The sequence below is a fragment of the Sylvia atricapilla genome, chromosome 12 (assembly GCF_009819655.1).
Source record: "Sylvia atricapilla isolate bSylAtr1 chromosome 12, bSylAtr1.pri, whole genome shotgun sequence".
Classification (NCBI taxonomy): Eukaryota; Metazoa; Chordata; class Aves; order Passeriformes; family Sylviidae; genus Sylvia; species Sylvia atricapilla.
The window spans coordinates 7,846,000-7,868,978 of record NC_089151.1 but is presented as its reverse complement, the minus strand read 5'-3'; the positions used below and the strand labels follow the sequence as shown (position 1 = coordinate 7,868,978).

General features: G+C 40.2%; 1 protein-coding gene and 2 non-coding genes across 12 annotated transcripts in view; all 3 read left to right on the top strand.

The window, feature by feature from the left end:
• Positions 1 to 22,979, top strand: part of CNOT1 (CCR4-NOT transcription complex subunit 1) — a 54,764-nt gene that overhangs the window by 17,894 nt on the left and 13,891 nt on the right. For 4 of the 10 annotated variants that reach the window (XM_066327714.1, XM_066327722.1, XM_066327718.1 and 1 more), the window contains 21 exons: positions 813 to 1,053; positions 2,474 to 2,593; positions 3,654 to 3,776; positions 4,008 to 4,159; positions 8,541 to 8,691; positions 10,063 to 10,264; positions 10,747 to 10,893; positions 12,016 to 12,140; positions 12,926 to 13,212; positions 14,010 to 14,088; positions 15,335 to 15,565; positions 16,823 to 16,963; positions 17,632 to 17,811; positions 18,871 to 18,987; positions 19,389 to 19,499; positions 20,095 to 20,172; positions 20,490 to 20,667; positions 21,148 to 21,278; positions 21,621 to 21,917; positions 22,593 to 22,733; positions 22,831 to 22,935. In XM_066327714.1, the coding sequence (XP_066183811.1) occupies positions 813 to 1,053; positions 2,474 to 2,593; positions 3,654 to 3,776; positions 4,008 to 4,159; positions 8,541 to 8,691; positions 10,063 to 10,264; positions 10,747 to 10,893; positions 12,016 to 12,140; positions 12,926 to 13,212; positions 14,010 to 14,088; positions 15,335 to 15,565; positions 16,823 to 16,963; positions 17,632 to 17,811; positions 18,871 to 18,987; positions 19,389 to 19,499; positions 20,095 to 20,172; positions 20,490 to 20,667; positions 21,148 to 21,278; positions 21,621 to 21,917; positions 22,593 to 22,733; positions 22,831 to 22,935 (3,337 nt within the window). The remainder of the gene's footprint in view (positions 1 to 812; positions 1,054 to 2,473; positions 2,594 to 3,653; positions 3,777 to 4,007; positions 4,160 to 8,540; positions 8,692 to 10,062; positions 10,265 to 10,746; positions 10,894 to 12,015; positions 12,141 to 12,925; positions 13,213 to 14,009; positions 14,089 to 15,334; positions 15,566 to 16,822; positions 16,964 to 17,631; positions 17,812 to 18,870; positions 18,988 to 19,388; positions 19,500 to 20,094; positions 20,173 to 20,489; positions 20,668 to 21,147; positions 21,279 to 21,620; positions 21,918 to 22,592; positions 22,734 to 22,830; positions 22,936 to 22,979) is intronic. The other 6 variants (XM_066327723.1, XM_066327717.1, XM_066327720.1 and 3 more) reach the window with 3 other exon arrangements.
• On the top strand, positions 9,021 to 9,156 carry LOC136366744 (small nucleolar RNA SNORA50). The gene has a single exon (XR_010744565.1). It is a non-coding gene; the product is annotated as a small nucleolar RNA SNORA50 (small nucleolar RNA).
• Positions 18,309 to 18,447, top strand: LOC136366741 (small nucleolar RNA SNORA46). Its single transcript, XR_010744563.1, has one exon. It is a non-coding gene; the product is annotated as a small nucleolar RNA SNORA46 (small nucleolar RNA).

Genomic DNA, 22,979 nt, shown 5'->3' with positions numbered 1-22,979 from the left:
ACCTTGCTTTTGTTGGAGTCTTCAGCTTGTTTGGAGAGTTTGTGCTGGTGTGTTTTGGCATATCGTGCAAGCTGAAAGGAGGGGATAGAGGAAGTGATTTAAAACTTAAATCTGTCTTTCCCAGGATGATATTAGAAATTTGCTCTACATGTATGAAGATAGTCCTAAAGTTTAATTTTTAAATGTATGTGGCTGTTGGTGAGTTATTGCACAAAGGTGACTGGTGTGACTTTCTGAGCTGACCTTTACACCCCTTTTTTGGTATAGCTGTGTAGCTTATTTCAGTACAGATACTTGCTTCTTTTTCAGTTATATGGCACAGAATAGAGAATTGGAGAATGAAGAACACAAGTAAATTGGCAATGATCACTTGTCTGTAAAGCAGGCAAAACAAGTAGAGTATCTTCATTAACTTTCACAAGTGGGGACTCAGGTGTTTTAAAAAGTGTATTCCATTTCTGGAAGTATATTTCAAGTTAAATTATCCAAGTGACCCACCTCAAGCTGAACTTCTTCAATGTCAGCTTTCAGTTCCCTCTCCTCCCTAACATAATTAGGAGCTCTCAAAATCTTGGGGGTTTTTTATGGTTTCTTGCAGTCTTAATTGTACATTACAAGAGCTTAATTGTACATGTAAGAGCATATATAATGTATATAATTGTACATTATAAGTGTCAGGTTTTTTGCAGTGGGTGTTGCTGTATATGTCCTTAGAGTTGCTGCCATAAAATACTTGAATCCAGGATCCTATAAACTTGCTGCTTGGTATCTTTGTGAGGGTTGTCTATTTGTTTTTTCTTCTCTTTTGTTAGGAAGAGCCTGGATTTGATTGAGTCTCTGTTACGCTTGGCAGAAGTGGGGCAGTATGAACAGGTGAAGCAGCTCTTCAGTTTTCCTATCAAGCATTGCCCAGATATGCTGGTATTGGCCTTACTGCAGATCAACACGTCCTGGCATACCCTGCGCCATGAACTCATCTCCACGCTCATGCCGATTTTCCTTGGCAACCATCCCAACTCAGCCATCATTTTGCACTATGCATGGCACGGACAGGTAAGTATTTTCACTGTAGTTTATTCCTGTGACTTGAAAGTGTGTTAAATGGGTTGAAGAGTTACAATGATGTTTGTGTTGGTTTACGAACTGGTCAGTTTAAAACCCGAGAGGTTAATGATCCATGGTTTATGCAGAGTAATGGGATGTCTCTGCCCTGACTTGAAGGGGAAACCAGACTGTTATGGTTTGGTTTTCAATAATATTCACTGAGAAGATATTCCTGGAAGAGTATGGAGACCCAAGTTGAGTTAGGCTTTTAAACCTTTAGCGTTAAACAAAGTTGACCACTGTTTTACTTTTAAGAAAAGGAAAAAAACAACCTAAAAGAAAACTCAAAACCTTCACAACAGCATCGCCTATCCTGCCCCCTCAACTCTCAACCTCACACATTTAAAGTGTAAAAACTTGAAGTAGTAAGATGTGAGAAGGTTTAAATGAAAATAGTCTCCTTTATATTTGACTAAAAGATTAAGGCTGTTCTAGACATGAAAAAACTACCTGCATGGGAAGTTTTCAGAGTCTGGATGTTCTCTGTAAACTTGGGATTGGCTGCTGAACTTTTTCAAGGAGAGCTTCCATGTAGAAATACAGTAGCTGTGTATGCAAGTCCTGTACTTCTAATGGATGTTTTGTTTAGTGTCGCCTTCATCATGGTGTACACCGGTAGTTAAACAAAGAGAAATCAAAGGAAATTTAAAGCAGAGGAAGTCTCTGGGGTTGGAGGGAAATCTGCATTAGCAAACGTGTTTCCCTGTTCATCTAGAGTAGAGTTAATGGCAAGAAGCTTGACCTCTGAGGTTGTTCTGTGAATGTTTTGTATTTTCATGATGGAAGTCTTTAAATTGAAGGATGAGGGATAGAATAGACATGAAGTGCTTTTTGCATGAAATCTTGAAATGGCAGAAGAGGCAATTTTTCCACAGGGTACGTCTCAGATCAGGGAGATGGTGCCATTCCATGATACTTTGCCTTTAAACAAAACGCTTGCTGCCATAAAAATCTTACTTGTGTTATATTTTGAAATTGCCCCTGTATGAGCAAAGAGCTAGATACTGTGTTTTCCTTTTTAAGGTGTACTGAATTTTCACTTCAGGACATCATATCTGGCATAACATTTAGTAAATATTTATGTGGTCTAGCAGTGACTTAGTTATGATAGAGAGGAATTGGTCCTGGACAGTGGTAGGAAAGAGGTGGCATGTAGCTATCGTTTGCAGTTAGCTACATCCTTTACTTGTATCTCCTGGATAGTTTGTTTTTGCATAGAAAGAGCTCAAATCAGAAGCAAATTCTGAAGCTAAAGAGTAAATATGTTTATATGTTAAGCTTTTTAGTTGTGAAATACCCTGTTGAATGTTCACATAATTGATCCTGTTCCTAGAATCATGAAGTACAACCCTAATTTAATTCTCCTCAGGGTCAGTCTCCTTCAATTCGTCAGCTTATCATGCATGCCATGGCAGAATGGTACATGAGAGGGGAGCAGTATGACCAGGCAAAATTGTCACGTATTCTTGATGTGGCGCAAGACTTGAAGGTGAGTTTTGCTAAAATATTGCCTTTTGTTTTTTGGTCTGGTGTCTCACGCAGACTTGCTTATCTTTTAAGGAAAGCTAAGCTTAATTTGGACTGATTTAGTAAGGATTACATTGTTTAGGCACATCTGAATTCATTTCAGAATTGGCTGCTATCCCTCATCTTTAAAAAAAAGCCTATATTCATGTGACTTAAAGTAGTCTTCAGCTGAGTTGTTGTATCTGACTACAGTTGCTTCCAGCCTGTCCTATTGTGAGCCCAAGACATTTTATTGGTATTTACAATGGGGCTGGTTATTGTGGCTTAGCTGACAAGTACCTTGAGAAGCAGCACAACAGAACTGCTTTCTATGTGAATGTAGTGTGAATCCAGGAAGAGCTTTGTCTGTTTTAAGATTGAATATTACTGAAATGAGAACGTAGAAGATATCAGATGTTTGTGTGAAGGTGGCAATGCTAAACTTAATGGAATGAGGATTTTTTGAGAATGCTACTATTTTTTAGATTTTATATATTGACAAAAGAGTGGAAGTTGTGACTAACTTCTTTGAGACCTTTTTTGCTTCCTGAAGTTAGATGCAAAATAGTTGCATGTCTCAACATGCAAGGGTGCAAGCTGCTGCTTGAAGTCTGTTTTGTTGTAGCAATTCAGTGTTCAGAGATAACCTCTTGGAGTAGATATATACCAGGTATCTCTGAAGTGGTTGAGGTCTGTTTGCAGGAAAATGCTAGGTTCTTTTCCTTAACTTTGTAGCAATATCAATTTGGTAGCTCTTGACCACTTGCTGGTGGTTTTTGATAGCACAGAGGAATTTAAAACTGTCAGCACAAGGTCACTTTAAAGAAGGTGAAGTTATGATTCAAATCAGAGCTCTTGCTTATTTGTCTCACAAGCAAGCTGTAAGTGAAGTTAATAGTACCAATCTTTGTTGACAAAGATAGCATAGCAGCATGTCATAATAAGACTTATTTACTAAAATGTGTATGGGAGCTAGAAAGAAAGGAAAGGAGAAACAGTATCTGTGTGTCTTCACTAGTAGTCTTCTGATTTTCTTTCTTTAGGCCTTGTCAATGCTGCTAAATGGTACTCCATTTGCCTTTGTTATTGACCTTGCTGCACTTGCCTCTCGACGGGAATACCTCAAACTTGACAAATGGCTCACAGATAAAATTCGGGAGCATGGGGTAAAGCAGGATTTTTCTCTTTATTTTTGCACTCTCTACAGTGACTAACTTAAGTCACTTTAACAATTTTCTAAGTAGCTTTAAAGTTATTAAAAGTGTCCATAGTCTGATAGTTCAATGTTTTCACTGAACTATAGTAGCTTAGTGGAATTCTCTCCATGGTGCAATTGCCAAGTTTGAAATAGTGTCTTGGATGTAGTTTGGGAGATTAAAGCAACATTTTTTCCTCAGGAACCTTTCATCCAGGCCTGTATGACTTTCTTAAAGAGAAGATGTCCATCTATCCTTGGTGGCCTTGCTCCAGAGAAAGATCAGCCCAAAAGTGCTCAGCTTCCTCCAGAAACCTTGGCAACTATGTTGGCCTGTCTGCAAGCTTGTGCTGGGTAAGAATTATATTGCTTATGCTGAAAGTGTAGTCTGTTTGCAGCTCACCTTCTGGCACATGGTCACAGCTGGTTTGGAATTTCACGTGGAGAATGGGGTTAATGAGAGTGTATAAACTTGCAGGGATAGATGTTGTAGTACATTTTGTTTTGCATTGAAACTTCTGTTGTAGGCTAGATCACAAGAGCTTGAGTATGTCTTTATCATCAAACCAGGTGAGCTGATCTTGGTGACTGGTGGCTGTCTGGTTAATCAGATAATCTGTTGTTAATGACTAGATAGATTGAGAGCTGCAATTCAGACAAAGGAAACCAGGCCATGGCTACAGAATGGGACAGCATCTTGGAAAACAGTGGCCTTTACAATGAATTTTGTGATTGTGTTAACCAACTGTGTGGTAACTGCTTTAGCACAAAGGACTCATGCTGTCCTTATGTATGGGAGAAAAGTGGGGAGTGGTGATTGTAATGTAACTGAGACTGAAACTAGACATGTGTAACTTCTGTTGTCTTTGAGAGACACTCAAGGTAGTCAAAGATGGAAAATACTGAACATCTTCTGCAGATCAGATTGTTTCACCAAAGTCAGAAGAAAAGGGTTTGGATTTGAGAGCTGCTGGAGGCAGGGGTAGAATACAGAAGGGCTGATGGAAACTGAACTTGGAAAAATCAGTCTTTAAATGCTATGTACAAACATAGTAAATGTGACTGAAAACATTTGTGGTGTTGTTTCTTAATGCTGTCAGATCAAGGTGGTGTTGAACTGCAGCAATATTTCAGGGTTAACAAGAGGCAGTGTACTGCAGTGTGTGAGCCTGGGTGACTGGAAGCTGGGATGGGGCTTGTTTTGCTGCTACATTTTGGCACCACATGAGGCTGGCACGTCCAAGTGTGTGTAACCTAATCTGAGGTTTATGCTTTCTCCTTTGGCTTAGTCAGTGTGGTCTTGAAAGAGATAAAAAACATTTTTAAAGGTACCCAGGATGATTCATGGCTCTCATGTAGATAGTAGGAAATTATACCAACATAGATTTGGTCACGAGTATTGGAACTGAAAGGGAATCTGAGGTACCTGTAAGAGTTTAGAAGAAGGGATTCTCCTGTTTTCTGCTGGAACCTGTGCAATTGAAGTTCAAATGCTGTTTCTGAAATAAAATAGTCTGGCACATGTTTTGGTCTGAAGAGATAGCTCTTAATTTTCAAGTCAAAGTGCATCTTTTGAGGCTGTAGTTCACAAATGAACTTATATTCCTTATTTTGCATGCTGCAGTGTCTGTTTTAGAGATTTAATAGTTAACTGTAGATTTGAATTACATCTAATGTCATTGTGTTCTGAATTTTAATGTGTTACTGAGTTTTATTTATTCCATTAATTCCAAACGCCACTAGTTCTCTACTGGCACAATTCTCACAGCCCTTGGTTTCTTTTTATAGTTACTTTTATTCCCTTTTATACAAGAATGTGACCTACTTGCAGTCATTTTCCATTAGTTATTCTCTTTGAGCTTTAGAATGAAAAAGCTTGGATTTCTTTCATGAAGCAATTGCTTTGATTAGCTTAGGTTTCAGTCATGAATGGAAGCAGGCATTGCAGAGACTAGAAGGTTAAAATCACATTAATATGAAATACATTTGGGAGGGTAGTTGCACTTCATCAGCTGAAGCCTGCCATCTCCTAAATCTGTTGATTTTGGAGCCTGCTCTTTAATTAGGCTTTAGTTAGTTCTTGTCTTGTTTTGTGACCTGGGAGATGCTTTTTTTTTAGCCACCAGGTCCCTGCATGTTCTAAAACTTATTTTTGGTGCAGCTTGTTTATCACTGGTGAGCACTGCAGTTGTGGCATCATGTAACAGTGAGTCTTCAGTAAGAAATAAGCGTTCCTTCTGTTACTGAGTGTTTTTACAATGAAGTCAGACTTGGTTGCAGGCACCACAGGCTGACCAACCATGTAATTTATTAACAAGCTGCTTGTGAGAAGTCCTTTCCTCGTGGAGCTGCAGTGAGTTGAGAGGGGCAGCAGTGCCTTCTCCACACAGTCATGTCCTGCATGGTCCAAGTATGTCAGTGTGGGGAATGGTCATTTCTTCTCAGTCCTTTCTCAAGTAGGGAAGAGGCTTCTGTATACCTGTGCCTCAGGAATGGAAAGCCTTGTTCCTGCTTTGTAAGAACGTGTTTGAGGGGGGAAGAAAAGAGTAAGGGAAATGAACATGCGATTCCAGCAAGCTGGAACTTCTCTAACAGTGACAGTTTTGTTGCTCTAGACTCTGGTCCCTGGCTCTCAGCCCACCAACTTCATTTGCCAGAAATGAAGACTGGGGTTTCTTGTGGGTTTTGGTTTTGTTGGGTTTTTTGGTTGTTTTTTTTTCTAGAAAACCTGCAGTTCTGTGCTATCTAAAAATACTGTGTTTGCAACTTGATCCAGCAGTGTCTCTCTTGACATGATAAAAAAGTTAACCTTCAGTCTGCCTGGATGGTGAGACAAAACATTTGTGGTTTGCTCCAAAGCGCAAATGGCTTAACCAGTGACCATAAATACCCAGCTCAGGGACTGTAAATCTGGTTTTGTGCTCATTCTGGGCTGCCATGTTATCTATCTACGGCTGGTTGGAGTTTGTTTTGCAAAAGCATGTTGTAGTATTTAAGCATAAAGACTGCAAACTTAACCCCCAAGAAAGGAGGAGGGAAAAGACTGAGGCTGGTAACCACATGTGAACTGTAGGCTCCCCTGACCCATTCCATGGCTAACTGAAGTGCTGTATGGTCTTGAAATGGCTCTTGCATCAGAAAAAATCCTGTGGTGCATTTCAGTTGGTCATGCATACATTTAAATGTTGAGATTTCTCCATTGTGGCGTTGGGGTGAGGGCAAATACATACGGTAGGTACTGAGTCTGTTGTATGCCAACTTCAGAGGTCTGTCTTCAGGTCTGGTTGCACCTTCTGAAAAAGAAATATCTTTGGGGTTTTTGAAGGTAGATTTCTGATTGCATTTTTGTACATTCCCCTCAAGCCCATTCGTTTTGAAATCTTTGAAACAAGGCTCTGGTGAGAGGATGTTAAAAGAGTGTGAAGGAGCCAGCTTGTGGAACAGATACTAACATGTCCATTGCCCTTTATATAAACCTGGTCACCCATGCTACCTCCCCAGATGACCATCTCTCATGGGTGGGATTTTCCCCACACTGCATAGTGTATCACTGGCTTTGGAGAGTAGCTGGAAGTCCTTAACTAGTTCTGTGTGTCCCATAACAGGACACTTGCCAAAGCTAAAGGCTAATCTTCGATTCCTCTGCCTTAATCACCAGGATGGTTCCTTTGTTCTTTTTCCCCTCATCCCAAGAGTTGAGCAGTAAAAGCTTATGAAAATTGAGTTGAAATGAGGAATCTTCAGGCAAGGTTAAGAGAACAACAAAGCTGTATTAGGATAGTTGCACATTACAGGAAAAAAATCTGCAGCTTTAGCTATCTTCACCGAAGAGGTATAACTGAAGTTCAGGAAAGTCTAAATAATTGGCTGTTTTTTTCCAAAAGGAAAATGTCAGTGTTCTGTTATTATGTCTGTGTTAGGTAAGTCAGCAACAGAGCTGGCTTTCCTTCCAGTTTGGGAACCTGGCAGTCAGACATGGAAAGAGGAACTGACTGCTCTGGGTTGTGCAATAACTCTGAGTTTTCTGATGGATTTTGATTATATTTTCCTTAAATAGTTAAATTTCCTGTCACTGTTTGGGTTTAGTGCCAGTGTGTGAAGCACGTCTTTCAGTCTGTAGACAGATGAGTTTTAGTGAAGCAGGTGGTGGTATTTACCTCTTTTTTTGTCTGTGAGTACATGGCCTGTATATATCATCTTTTAGAGGGACCTTGTGTGTAATGAGATTCAGAATGAGAAAAACCATAAATGGTGAAGTTTGGGTACAGGAAGAAGCCTTGATGGGCAGATTGGAACAAGGGATTGATCGCAGCACCAGTATCCATGTTTTAATTCATGAGGCTAAGGTGTTATATAACCCATAACTTGGACAACTGCAGATGAAGGCTGTTCCAAGAACCTGTTAGAGCCATGTAGGTACATATCCCAGCCTTCTGTAAGACCTTACTTGCTGGGGTAACTGTAAAGGAGTTATTGAATCATCAAAAACAAGGGAATAGGCTATTGGAGATTGTTGTAGAACTACAGTGTAAACTTTTCTATTTTAAATATAGCTGTTTCTCTTGGGAGATGATCTAAGGCAAGTTTTTCTAGTCACAAAATGTAGCTTTTGCTGGGGTTGTTTTGCAGCTTCATTTGTGAAATCTGGCTTCAATTTCTCTAGGAAAATCAAATAAGTTAAGGGCCTTATTTTTGTGAATGTTACATGGCTTACTGTCGTGCTTCTGCATCCCAGGAGTGTTTCTCAGGAGCTGTCAGAGACGATCCTCACCATGGTAGCCAACTGCAGTAATGTCATGAACAAGGCTCGACAGCCCCCGCCTGGAGTGATGCCCAAAGGACGCCCTCCCAGTGCCAGCAGCTTGGATGCCATCTCTCCTGTGCAGGTAGAACAATCACATGCTGCATTTTTCAGAAGGTGGTGTTAATTTAGTGCTAGTTCTGCTGTACTAGTTGAGCTCTTTCTGCAGGACTAAGTCAAACATCATCTGGCTCACGTAGTTTTGTGCTTGCATGTCTTGGTAGCTTGCTTGTAACTAGAGAATATGTCTGAAGGATGTAGTTCAGAACTGTCTTTCACTTCAGTGATGTCTGTAAGAAGTAGCTGTGGAGTATTATAGGATGGGAGCACTGAGGAGGGACAGATATTTGGTTTATTTAAAGTAACTGAGGCTTTCGTTTAAAGTGCTAAAATTTACTAGGACTTCTGAGAATTAAGCACTGCCTTTGAACCTGATGTGTCTTGTTTGTAGCTTCACGGGCCAAGCCACAGTGCTAGAGCATAAGGACTTGTTATAACTGGGGCTCTTCAGCTCTCAACTGAACTGCTCTTTTAAAAACAAGGTACATTTCAGTTAATCCCTGCCACTCATCATCCCTTCCTCCTCTGGGAGCAACACATTACAGACAGGTTTTGCTTCTAGCAGTTACATTCAATGGCAGATTTTTAGGTGGTGAAAAGTATTTCACATGAAATAGTGGCAATTCAGCATTTAAGAATGACTGAATTGTCAGTAAATTATGTAAACTAAACCCAGAGAGTGGTTTTCTTGTGAATTGTTGCTTTATTGAAGTTGCTTATCAGATGTACCAAATATCTTGGCAACCTGCTACATATAACTCATATGAACAAACAGCAGCAATTTTTAGTCTGTAGTCATGTTGTCTTGTGGGTAGATAGTACCATTTTCTGCTGTTCCTAGTCAGTTCCTTAACTTACTGCTTTGGCATACTATTGTCTTCCCTCCTATTCGTGAACCAGGTCTTAATGCTTTTTATTGAAGACTTCGTTAAGGTATTTAGGTGTGAAAATTTGGCATAGTAGGATCCTTCAGACAGTCAAAAATACTTTTGTTTGAAATGAAATAGCTTTGCACGACTTGAGGTGGGGTGTGAGGTTGCAGACTGCAGGGCATAAACTACTTGAGTATGAAAATCTGCAAGTAGAAGTAAATGCTACTTATTGTAAGCATTTATTCTTGCGTTACACTTAACTACAGACTATGGAACAATCAAACTTTCTATAAAACCTATGAGAGAATAGGATTTCATGGGATTGCAGAAGAAAAATAAAAGTGTATTCTGTAGACCAACTGATCTTTTGGGGTGATCTGGATGACTTCAGAATTTACAGTAACCATGCAGAAGAGCTTTTCTCAGAAATGTTTTGATACATAGCCGTCTTTGTACAAAACATGCCAAAAATCATCTGGATTGTGGTTTATGGATGTCTCTATAATCTTCCTTTCTTCATTCAGATCGACTCGCTCGCAGGAATGGCCTCTCTTAGTTTAGGTGGCTCAGCTGCTCCTCACACCCAGAGCATGCAAGGCTTCCCTCCAAACTTGGGCTCTGCTTTCAGTACTCCTCAGTCACCAGCAAAAGCGTTCCCGCCTCTTTCCACCCAAAACCAGACAACGGGTTTCAGTGGCATTGGAGGACTCTCTTCACAGCTTCCAGGTACTGCTGTTGGGGTGGAGTGGTTTGTTTTTGACATGGCACAGCTAAGGCACTGTTACTACTGTGGTTGGAAATACTGAATGTGACAGCCCACCCCTTAAGGGTGGATTGGGTGCTCCCTTCCCTTTAAGGGTGGGAAGTCACACTGGACAAACAGCTGTGTCATATGGGATGCTCTGATATGGAGTGAGGAGTCCTCACTCCTGGGTCATTGCTGAAACAGCACTTCATAGTGTTGCAGCTGCAATAGGTAAAAAGTTTGAGTCAAGAGGATGAGTGTTATGACAAATATAGCAGCATTATTTTAGGTTGGGACAGAGATGAAGAACTGCTTATGTTAAAACTGCATGAGGCTATAAAGCTCTGAGTTTTTGGAAACGACACGGGCTGGGAGGAGTGGTAATTGGATACTCTGAGGGTATAACTGAGATGACCAATTGCTTGCTTGGAGTAAGTGGTCTTACTACAGGTTTGCTTTTCAGTAGGTGGTCTTACTACGGGTAGCCTGACTGGCATAGGAACTGGAGCCCTTGGCCTTCCTGCGGTGAACAATGACCCATTCGTGCAAAGGAAGCTGAGCACGTCTGGACTGAACCAGCCTACATTCCAGCAGAGTAAGATGAAACCTTGTAAGTGGTAGTGTTGTCTGTGGCTGTGAAGTGTGACTGTGGTCTGCAGTTTTCTGTGTTTCCTTCAGGGGAAGATCTGTAGGTGGTAAATGTTGGAAGTGTGGCTCTTGTAATATATTAGTCTGAAAAAGGTGCTTCTAAACTTGTATCCTAAGAGCTTGCCAAGTGGCTGGGGGGGGTGTTTTAAAAAAAAAACAACAAACTGTTAGCATAAAGATATATTTTGTTATGGATTTGCATGAATAGTGTGTTTCTGTCCTTTTTCTGCTGTGCTGTGTTTTGAACAAAAGTGTTGTCATGCTCTTGACAGAGAATTGTATGTGCCTGGTACCAGGGTGTTTTTTGTTTTGTCCGTAACAAGGTGAAACATGGGTGAGGTCCTATTGCAGCAGAGAACTTGACAGGTGAGGCAGTGAAATAGACTGCAACATTGGATACAAATAAGACAGACAAAAGTTATTGGAAAGGTAGTTTTTGGAAGGAATAATTTGATTCTTGACATTAAGCCATTATCCTTAACTCATTTATGCCTCTGCAGCATGCTCACAGTGAGGTGCTGAAGCAGTCAAATGGTCAGGAACCACAGCCATATGCTAAACCTTCCACATTGCCGTTATGGAGGAGCTATCAAAGAAGCCATATGCAATAACAGCAAAGTTACCTATCTGTACAGATGTACAGTGGAGGGGGCTGTAATCACCATTGGTTTATATTCTGGGTCTTGAACATTCAATATAAACTTGTTGGAAGCTCACTGGCTGGCCTGAAAGTTTGTGTGCAAGTTTGTGTGCATGTTAGTGTTGTGTAGCATGCTTTATTCTAGTCTGTTCTGCATTCACTTATTTAGTTGTCAGCTGAGGTCAGCTTGGGATGCTCTGGGTTCTAGGAGTAGGGCATTGTGAGGTTAATGCTATCTTAGGATGCAGTTTTTTTTAATAAATATAGCATATTGAAAACAGATTTTTAAATAGCAATTCCTGTCTACTGGGAAGGTTCAATATCTTGCTTTTCAGAAGAACTAGCAGTTCTGTTTAGATTGGTGGAAGAGTTGAAAAGGACTAGATGAAATCCTGAGTGTCTGAAGTTGTCCTGAGCATGATACCTGTTCTCTTTTTTTAACAGCTGACTTATCTCAGGTGTGGCCAGAGGCTAATCAGCACTTTAGCAAGGAAATAGATGATGAGGCAAACAGTTACTTCCAGCGTATTTACAACCATCCACCACACCCAACCATGTCTGTGGATGAGGTGAGTTCCCTTCTGCAGCCCTTACAGCACCTGTCCAGAGACTTGCAGTAAAGTGAATCATAATTATTCCTTCATGTATTAGTTTTAGTTGAAAATAATACAGGGCTCGTGGCATTGCTTTCAGCATTGCTTTTTTGTTTGGTTGAAGTTGTTTTCACAGTAAAATTCAGCTTTTACTTCTTCGGACTGAAGACTTCAGATGTCTCATTAACACTCCTAAAATGCTGCTAAGTGTGAAGGATTCAGTGTAGGGGGAAGCTTTTCTGTTGAAAATAAGTGCTAAAGAGTGTCTTTAAATAGTCTGTATAAATTATCTTAAATGTATTTGGTTTTAAACTAAAAATGACTACAAGATCCAGATATGTAAAAGTGTCCCAAGTTCTACCTTCTGAGCTTTTGATAATTATTTTTGTTAGTCTCTATGAGAGTAATTATTGGTCTGATGTACTTACTCTTTGAAGTACTTCAAATTTACTTTCATATATTTGCACAGTTATAAATTATGGAAGACACAACATTAATTTTTGTTTTTCTAATTAAAAAGCAATGGAGTAAGCGGCCACAAAAAAAGTTCTGTGTGAAGACAGTTGCTTAAAAGAGAACTAAAGTCTGAAGAGGAAGCTGGTTGTAGTAATGTAGTGTCTGTCTGCTGGCTAAAATGAAGCAGTTACTTTGTGGTTGTGGTAGCACAATGCACCTTAGTAGTTGCAAACACTCATGAAACATGATGGGAAAGGGCTGAAATAAAGCAAATCCGTTGGTAACAATTTCCAATTTCTTTGCAGGTCTTGGAAATGCTGCAGAGGTTTAAGGACTCCAACATTAAACGGGAACGAGAAGTGTTTAACTGTATGCTGAGGAACTTGTTTGAGGAATATCGTTTCTTTCCCCAGTACCCAGATAAAGAGCTGCACATAACAGCGTGTCTCTTCGGGGGCATCATAGAGAAAGGACTGGTTACTTATATGGCATTGGGCCTGGCCCTGCGCTATGTTCTTGAAGCCTTACGAAAGCCTTTTGCATCCAAAATGTACTATTTTGGTATTGCTGCACTAGATAGATTTAAAAATAGGTGAGTGTGGGTTTTGCTACACTTCTAATAGTGTATTGTCTTGTGAACCTTGAACCTGCTCTAATCATAGAGTGCAAGGTTGCATCTCAACTTTGGGAGTTCTTCAAAGATACACTGACTTGAAACAAAATTTGTGAATGTGCTAGTTAAAGGGTAACCTTTTAAAATTAAAATGTTCACTGTGTTACGTGTATACTTAGACGCTATAAAAATCAGTGAAGAGTTAGATGAAGTAACTAACAGTTTTTTAGAAATGGGGTGACTAATTACTCTTCTCATTGCTTTTCAGTGGGGTGCCATTTGCACTGTTCATTACTGAAGGACTGACTGGGAGCTAAGCTCTAGAACTTTGCTTTTATGCAGAAAAGTACGGCTAAATAATCTCAGAAAAAGTTCTTTCTCAGAACTTCTAATGAATTGCAGATAGAGAAGATTCTGGGTGTGAGGTGTGCTCTGGTTTGCTGCTCAAAATATGCCAGACTACAAATTACTTAATCAGTAATCTTGTTGCAAACACTGAATATAAATGCAATTATGTCAGAAGTATAGAGATACAGGAAAAGGTGACTTGCTGTGAATAAATCTTTTGCTGTAAGGTTAAATTAATTCATTTTAAATAGGTTTTGCAACAAAAAATACTCTGTAGGAAGTGCTTTGTTTAGAGCACGTCTGCTGTGAGGAGTCCAGAAGTAATTCTGTGGTGCAGTGTGAGAATGACATACCTGATACTTGTTTCTTTCCAATACTGTTTCTGATGTGTGCTTATGCTTCTGACCAATGCATGTTTTGTCTGACAGATTGAAGGACTATCCCCAGTATTGTCAGCACTTGGCTTCTATTAGTCACTTTATACAGTTCCCACATCATTTACAGGAGGTGAGTGTGTTTGTAAGCAGCACTAACTTTCTATGATGTTAAATTCTTTAGAGCAAATTTCTGGTTCCTTTGGAAAAGCAGTCTCATCTGGGGTGATTTTAGACCATGTACATCCACAGAATCAAATGCCTTTTCTTAAAGGTTTTGCTCTGGGATAGAATAGGCAGGTGAAGTTGCTTCCATAAATCTGTAATAAATAAATCTGTTTGGGTTGTTTATGTTGCAATAGCTACCTGCATATAACTGCATGGTCAACCAATGCACATGTCCATGCATGAGGGTTTTAAAGTGCATTGGTGGATTTATATTCCAGTCCCTTAAAGATCTGGAGTTTTAATCTAAAATAGAGGTCATTCAGCTGGGTTTATACAGTTTCATACTTAGACCTGATAAAATAATCCAGGAAAAAATTCTTTTCTGAATGTCTGATAAGAGCTATGGGAATACCTTGTTGTCCAAAACAGTGTTCATCACATGGTGTCTGCCTTGGATATGCTTTTTTTGGTAAAAATACAGAAAAACTAATGCCAGTGGCAGAGCTTAAGAGCATGAGCTAAATAAGGAAAAGTGTTCAGCTCCACCATTAAGGTAGAGGCTCACACCTGAAGCTGCAAAGTCCAATAGCAGACTTGGTTTCACTAACAGCTTTCAGACTCTACCCCTTAAATGACAGCCTGATGTTTGCAGTTTCTGAGGAAATATATAGCAGTGGGGAAGAAACTAATTTTCTACTATGGAACTATTTCAGAAGAAGTAATGTCTAAAAGTTGGCTATTTCTGAACCATGGTTTTGGTTATTAATGATGGGCTTCAGACTATTCTATCTGGCTGTCGGAATCCTCGCAGAAGACTTCTTACCTGCGTTGTAGCCTGCTTCCTGGTACTCTCACATTGCTCTTAGGCTCTTTCTCCTCTTTTGTTCTGCTGTTCTAGGCCTGGGGGGATAGGAATGGAGATTTTTTAGGTAGTGCTCTGTAAAATATTAAGCATGTTAAGTCTTGTGATGCTTGACATCAGCTTGTTGAGGCTGGAGGCAGAGCTTGAGGCTCCTCTGCAGCAAGAAAGTCCATAGTGACAAGCTGTGCTTTATCAGGGTATATAGTTGTATTTACAGATTCCTTTATGTCAAGACTGACAAATATTTTAATGATTGTTGGCAAACCTTTATAGTGCTCGTGCTAAAAATCAGCCTGTAGTTCTGTTGCTGCATGTGAAATTTTGTTTGTGCTTGTTCACCCTGTTTTAGTACATAGAATATGGACAGCAATCCAGAGATCCTCCTGTGAAGATGCAGGGTTCAATCACCACCCCTGGAAGTATTGCACTTGCCCAGGCTCAGGCCCAGGCCCAGGTTCCAGCAAAAGCTCCTCTTGCTGGCCAAGTCAGCACTATAGTGACCACCTCAACCACCACCACTGTTGCAAAAACCATTACAATCACCCGACCAACTGGAGTCAGCTTCAAGAAAGATGTGCCGGTGAGTACTCAACTGAGTACATACAGACGGAATCTGTTTTAATTTATGTACTACAGATTTTCAGACTGTGACCTTTACTTTAGATTTAAAGCATATAGCCTTTTAAAATATGGCCAGCATTTTTGTAGAGAGAAGGCGTTTTTCATCATCAAACTACCTGATTACTTTGGAGTCAAGTTGAAATATGTTCTTGAGGCTGTAATTATCAAAACAATTACAGAACCATCATTTCTGTTAATGACTTGAAACAGGACTCTCAAAATAGTTGGCAGCTGCTGTTCTGCTTGGGAGTTGGGAACACTTACTGCGCACATCTGGCATCACAGTTTTAACTACATTTGTTTTTTCACGTCTTTGGTCACTTGTATAAACATCTCTGAAGTGCTTGTCAGGGTTATTACAGGGTTGGCAGATAGATAGAATTGGCTATTGCACAGAAAGTTTTGGGGGCATACTGATATTCCAGTCCCAGTGGATGCCGGGGCTGGGCAGTGCTGTTCTGTGTGGTGGCTGAGGCACTGGAAAGTCGAGCCTGTCTTTCTGCTTGGGACTGTCTTTGAATAGCTCTCTGTAAAGGAGGCAAAAGCCAAAAGCAGCTGAAAGTGTGGGGGGACAGTCACTAGTGTAGCTATTAATGTCTTTCCCACCTGATGACATCATGTAGAAACTTGTTACTTTGAGGCATCTGTTTTCCCATTTTAAACTCCAGTCAGGATTGATACTTAAAACTGCATTGCATTTTTCCTTAATTGCAATGTAGCAGGTGCTGAAGCCCTGGGATCCAGACTTGCAGCTGTAAGAGACCAGGTCACATGCTGTTGACTTCAGCTGGCATCTCAGAATGAGAAGCTGGTCTCAGAATGAATTCCTGGGATTTCTCCTTCCCAAATCAGCACTTAAGTGCTCCTGGAGGCTCCCTGCTGTGTTAAGTGCTGCTCACTATTGTCTTGTGATTTTTCTCCAAGCTATAACTGTACACAGGTTTAAAGGCCCAAAGGGTGTCATTGCAGTGGCACCTATTATATGTGCATGTAGAGGCTTTTTCTGCAGCAGCATTCTTCTGCTGTGTATTGATCATCATTTTTAGGATAAAAAAAATCACTTGGCTCCTTCAGAGTGCTGTTGAAAATGAATTTGAGACAGTAGATGTCCCCTGATAAAGCTCAATTCTATTTTTGCCTGACAGAACAGAGCAAAAGTTTCTTTTGATGTCACCTCTAGGTATTATTTATGCTTAACTTTTTGTTCTCCCTCCAGCCTTCCATTAATACTACCAACATTGATACACTGTTAGTAGCAACAGATCAAACAGAGAGAATTGTGGAACCTCCAGAGAATGTCCAGGAAAAAATTGCTTTCATCTTCAATAATCTGTCTCAGTCAAATATGACACAGAAGGCAAGTATGAAAGAATGCTAGTAAAAATAATTTTTATACTCTTCATCCTTTTTTATATATTTAAGTGTGGGTTGGTGATACTTCTGCAAAATTCTAACTTGAAAAACTTCAGGAGGGAGCACACTGTAAAGAAATTATAGGTTCCACCACTTTCTGCTTAAACACCTTTAGAGATAAAATTTTCTGGGGAGAGGAGAGATGGGTAAAAGATACCTATTCTTAATCTTAAATAAACATTCACATCATAAATGGACCAGACACCATTACATGTTGCAAGGTTAAGCTCTGGTATTTCAAGCAGAAATTAAGGGAATTTTTGTGAACTAGTTGAGGTGTACTGTCCTGCTGCCACCTGTGCTGTTTTGTGAATGGATGACTTGAACTTGTAAGGTGACAACATTTACTTCCAGTTGTCTGGTAAAAAGTTGGGAAGTGAAGAAGTGGTGAATTGTCATGCCTTGTTGATTTCATGATTAAGTCTTTACTGGTTGACCAGATCTTTGGATAATGAGACACTGATTTCAAATATTTATTTCTTTTAGAAAAACAGCCTTAGTTTTAGAAGCAATTGATTGACCATAAACTGTGTTGCTCAGAGCTGACCCCAGGAGGTTTTGATAATCTTCTCATCTGTTCTGTGGTGTGCTTTGTCTTTGGTTTGAGCACAGGTGGAAGAATTGAAGGAAACAGTGAAAGAAGAGTTCATGCCTTGGGTATCACAGTATCTTGTGATGAAAAGAGTCAGTATTGAGCCTAATTTTCACAGCTTATATTCAAACTTCCTTGACACACTTAAGAATCCAGAATTTAATAAAATGGTTCTAAATGAAACCTACAGAAATATCAAGGTAAGTAGTACAAGTTTTCTAAAGACAGCACAGGAGTGTCCTGTTCTCCTCATGCTGTTTGTTTATATGGTGCTGATCCTCAAATACAGAATATCATTCAAAAATCTAATTTCTAGTTTACCATTAAACTTACAGGTTATCGTTAGGAATACCAGGATTCTTTACAGTTAGGAATGTACGAAAGACTTAAACGGTGTAGCAGGAGGGCAAATTTGCCTTTCAATTCATTTACGTAGGTGGACTTCAAATTTGTGTGAGGTTTGCAAATTATCACCCAGGGGAAAATTGCTCACAGTCTAGTTGTTTTCTGTGGGGGAAAGTACGAAGATAGAAAACCACAGTCTGCTCTTTTGGCCCAAGAGGAGTAGGGGGGAAAGGGCGTGTTTAGAAAATGGGGGTGTTAAAGCCAAAATTTATTGGAGGGCCAAGGTAATGTGGGTGGGAGGAGGAAGCAGTAGCCCAGTAATGATGACCAGATGAAACAAGTTTGTAAAAGAAGCACTATTTTTAAACCTGTTGGTGGAATTTCCTGACCACCATGGGTTACGCTGTAGTGCAAAAGCATCTCCTGACTCTTGAGAATACAGCTGACCTTGCTCTGTTCAGCTGATGCTCCTCTGAAGTTCAGGAACAGAACTAACAGCAGAATACTTGTTTTATGATTTATGACATGATGACAGGATTTATGTTTTCACGTGACAATGAGATGGTTTCTCGGGAAGGTTAAACTGCAGCCTTCAGGTCTGTGATGAGGCAGTAGTTACCCTTGGCTATGGGAGTAGTTGTAAGTGTCTCAACAGAGTAATTGGTAAGGTCTGGAAAAGTGTAATCCTCTTCTTTTGATCCTTTTAAAGAAAGGAGTTTTGTAGTCATTACAGTGCAGATTTACAGGGTGCTGCCTTGAAGTGAAAGCTGTTCAAGTATCTCTGTAATGTGACTGAAGCTCAGAACTTAATGTTCTAAAACTTTGCCTTCATTCAGATCAACTGTTGGCTTTAGTTTGGAGTCTGGTTATCTTACACTTGTTGCTCAAGATGCCTTTTTTTTATCCTTTGCTAGGTGCTATTGACATCAGATAAAGCTGCAGCCAACTTCTCAGACCGTTCCTTGTTAAAGAACCTTGGTCACTGGCTGGGAATGATAACAATGGCTAAAAATAAGCCCATCTTGCACACGGTGAGCTTCTGTCTTTACAGATTGCCTTGGCATGAATTGGTATGCTGTTATGCATTAACATAGGCTATTTGGGTAATCTTACCACCTTTCTGGTGCCTCTTTTATGTGCCAAGTACAAAGCATGACTCCAGACTTGGTTATTTAACACTTCTAAATATTTTTTTTTTATATCAGAAAAGTTAGTAGCTAAATTTATTTTGGCAAAAGCTTGTTCATCCATGTAAAAATGTAGATGTGTAAATCTTTGTTCAAAAAGCAAGTCCTGCTTAGCAGTCTGTAAAATTCAAGGGCTGTCTTGACTCAGCCTTGCCTGTATCTGAAAAAGAAGCAGTGTATTAGTTGAACTTTGCAATGTGTTTGCTGTTTCCTCCACCCTCATTCCCACATCCATTGTTTTTCAGGATTTGGATGTGAAGTCGCTACTACTGGAAGCATATGTTAAGGGTCAGCAGGAATTGCTTTATGTAGTGCCATTTGTTGCCAAAGTCTTAGAATCCAGTGTCAGGAGTGTGGTAAGTGTCTTTGTACAGAGTTATTGCCCAAATGGCATAATATTGCAGGAAATAATCAGCTTTTGTCACAAAATGAAAACTGAATTAATTCCATGGAGGGAAAGAAAAGAGATGTAAAAGCATGAAGTTAAAGGAGTTTTGTTTGGAGAGAAAGTACATGCCCATGCATTTTGGCAGCACAAATAGGTGGGGTTAGCTGAAATGCACTGTGATATCCCTGAACAGAACTCTATTGAGAAATGGAAGGATGTCATTGGAGAGGTTCTAGGATATATTAATTCCTAGATTTTTTTTTTTTTCATTTCTCCCACCCAGTTTCATCCTGATCAGTTTGTCAGTTCCGCTTGATGTAGAACTGATCTTTCAAGAAGGACCGGGTCATTGTGTTTCCAGTTTTTCACTTAGGTTCCTAATGTATTTCCAGTTATACTGAATTACTGGAATAATTACTACTAAAATACTAAATTCAATTCTAATCACAGCTGTATAAAGGTTTCCATGGCTATATGCACACATAGCTGCTTGTGTTTCAAACCTTTCCAGTCCTAAATTATCTCCATGATTCTGTAATACTGCTCTCTTCTTTCTCTTGTAGGTCTTCAGACCTCCAAACCCATGGACAATGGCCATTATGAATGTTTTAGCTGAGCTACATCAGGAACATGATCTAAAGGTAAACTTCTGGATTTTTTTCTGTAACTTCAGAGTGTAACGTTTTATTGACATACTAGTCAAGAAGGATGTTGTGAAGGACTAGAGCAGTCCTCCTGACTGCTTTAGCATGGGGAGATTGCTTGGGTATTGCTTCATTTGGTAATTCTGGAATGAAACTCTTCTCCATGAGGTCAGCATCAAGATAGTTGTCTAATCCTAAGTCATTACTAGTCTCTGAAAGGGGTGGGATTAGAATGGGGAGCTTGGGAGTCAAGTGGCTCAGTAGATGCTTTGTATTTTCCTTGTGACATGACCTAAACTGGAGTTGTTTTGCAGTTGAATCTGAAGTTTGAGATCGAGGTGCTCTGCAAGAATCTTGCACTAGACATCAATGAGCTGAAACCTGGAAGTCTCCTGAAAGATAAGGATCGTCTGAAGAATCTGGATGAGCAGCTGTCTGCTCCAAAGAAGGATGTGAAGCAGCCAGAGGAGCTACCACCCATCACAACAACTAGTAAGTACATCTCATATAATCCAGAACTGCGCTGTTTAAAGTAAGATAGAATTTGCTATCATGAAATAAAATATGAAGCTACACGTGCTATTGTAATATTCTTGAGTGCTTGGGAGCACTTAGTTTTGTAAGAAATAGGTGTATAGTTTGGAGATGAGAAGGGAATGGAAGCTATATGAGGACTAATTCTTTATTATGTGTGTGTAGCTACTCCTTAGACTCCTTCCTATTAATGCTACACTGGGTGCTAAAACTATCATAATAAACAGCTCTCTTAAAATGTACTGAAGCTACTTTGGATCTAATCATTAGGTAAATAGAGAATTGAAAGTTGCTTGGTAGGTTTACGAGGTTTCGTGGTCAAACTGCAAAGCTTTTGTTTCTGAGTCATTTCCTGGTTTAAATAAGAATTATATACCTGTTTTATAAGCAGTTGCTTTTCTCAAAGTGTCTCAATTCAAACCTGCTTGTGTTCTTCAGCTGCTTCTACAACTCCAGCTACCAGCACCACTTGTACAGCCACGGTTCCTCCACAGCCCCAGTACAGTTACCATGACATCAATGTGTATTCTTTAGGAGGGTTGGCTCCGCACATTACCTTAAATCCTACGGTAAGTTTTAGAGCTAAAAGAATTCTTTCAGCCAGGGTTGATGCAGATCTCAGCTGGTGTGGGAGCTATCAGGATTTAAGTATAAAAGGAGCTTCTGAGCTCCTTTTGTCCAGTCAGCAGCTCAGCTCTAAAGTCAATCTTTGCATTGTTACTCAGCTGCAACTTGGTTAGAAAAATAATAATTTGTCCTGGTTTCAGATTTATCAAATACTGTAATAGCTGCATGGGAAACATGCTAGTACTGCACAAGCTATGACAGTAAGTCATTCAGAAAATGCAGGTGTCTAGAGTAGGTGGGATTCCAGTGTACTTTTTTCTCTCACCTTTCCTAATCCCCTGCAGATTCCGCTGTTCCAAGCCCACCCTCAGCTGAAGCAGTGTGTGCGGCAGGCAATCGAGCGCGCAGTGCAGGACCTGGTCCATCCGGTGGTTGACAGATCCATCAAGATTGCCATGACAACCTGTGAGCAGATAGTCAGGAAGGACTTTGCCCTGGATTCGGAGGAGTCACGGATGCGTGTGGCCGCTCACCACATGATGAGGAACCTGACTGCTGGGATGGCCATGATTACCTGCAGGGAACCTTTGCTGATGAGCATAGCTACCAACTTGAAAAACAGCTTTGCTACTGCACTGAGGGTAAGAGCTCCATCATTTGAAGTTTTTATCCAACTTATGGGACTGCAAGCATCCACCGTTGGTAAATCAGTTCTCCACAGTGTAGACTTGTTAATTAATTGTGTAGCTTAACTAGCATGGGAGTGAATTCACTGGGTGAGTTTTGTGACTCTTGTGGAATTACAGTGGAAAAAAGCGTTGCAGTTCCAGGTCAAACACTCTTAAACTGAGATGGTAAAAAATCTGATGCCTTATCAGAAAAGGAACCCACTGAAAAAGGCTTAGAACTGCTATTTTGCACTGTTAGTGCTGCACCTTTGTATCTTCCAATTACAACCTAGAAAGTAGGAAAACTTCTACTGTGATGCAAACCCTTCCCTGCATTAGCATCACTCTGTGTGTGTCTGTCTAAAGCAGGCCTTTATTTCTGTGCCCTGGAGATAGGTAGGTGGAGAAGATGGAGAACACCTGTGGTTTTGTTCCTTGTTGAAAGTCTTTACTGTCATCTTGCCTACTTTTTTATTCAAAGCTATGCAAAATTAAATTTAATATTGTGTATTCTATGGGAAGGGAGTGTGGTCCTAAGAGCATTCATTTTTATTGCTTGTGTTCTGTATAAGCAGTGGTGCAGATTTTAAGGCTAGTTATATGCAGGGAAATTTTACATCCTTCACTGATTATTGTGATTTTCAATAGGCAGCCTCCCCACAGCAGAGGGACATGATGGAGCAGGCAGCTGCCCAGTTAGCACAGGATAACTGTGAGCTTGCCTGCTGCTTTATCCAGAAGACAGCTGTGGAAAAGGCAGGCCCTGAGATGGACAAGAGGCTTGCAACTGTAAGTATGGAACTATTGTCTTCTCGAAGTATTCTCTGTGTTCATACACATGCAGATGGGTGTCTAAAATGCAGTGTGGTGTTTGTGTTTTTCCCAGGAATTTGAGCTCAGAAAGCATGCCAGGCAAGAGGGGCGTCGCTACTGTGATCCTGTTGTGTTAACATACCAGGCTGAGCGGATGCCAGAACAGATCAGGTTAAAGGTGAGTTCTGTTTGGATGCTTCTCTTCTCTCCCTCCTGATAAAG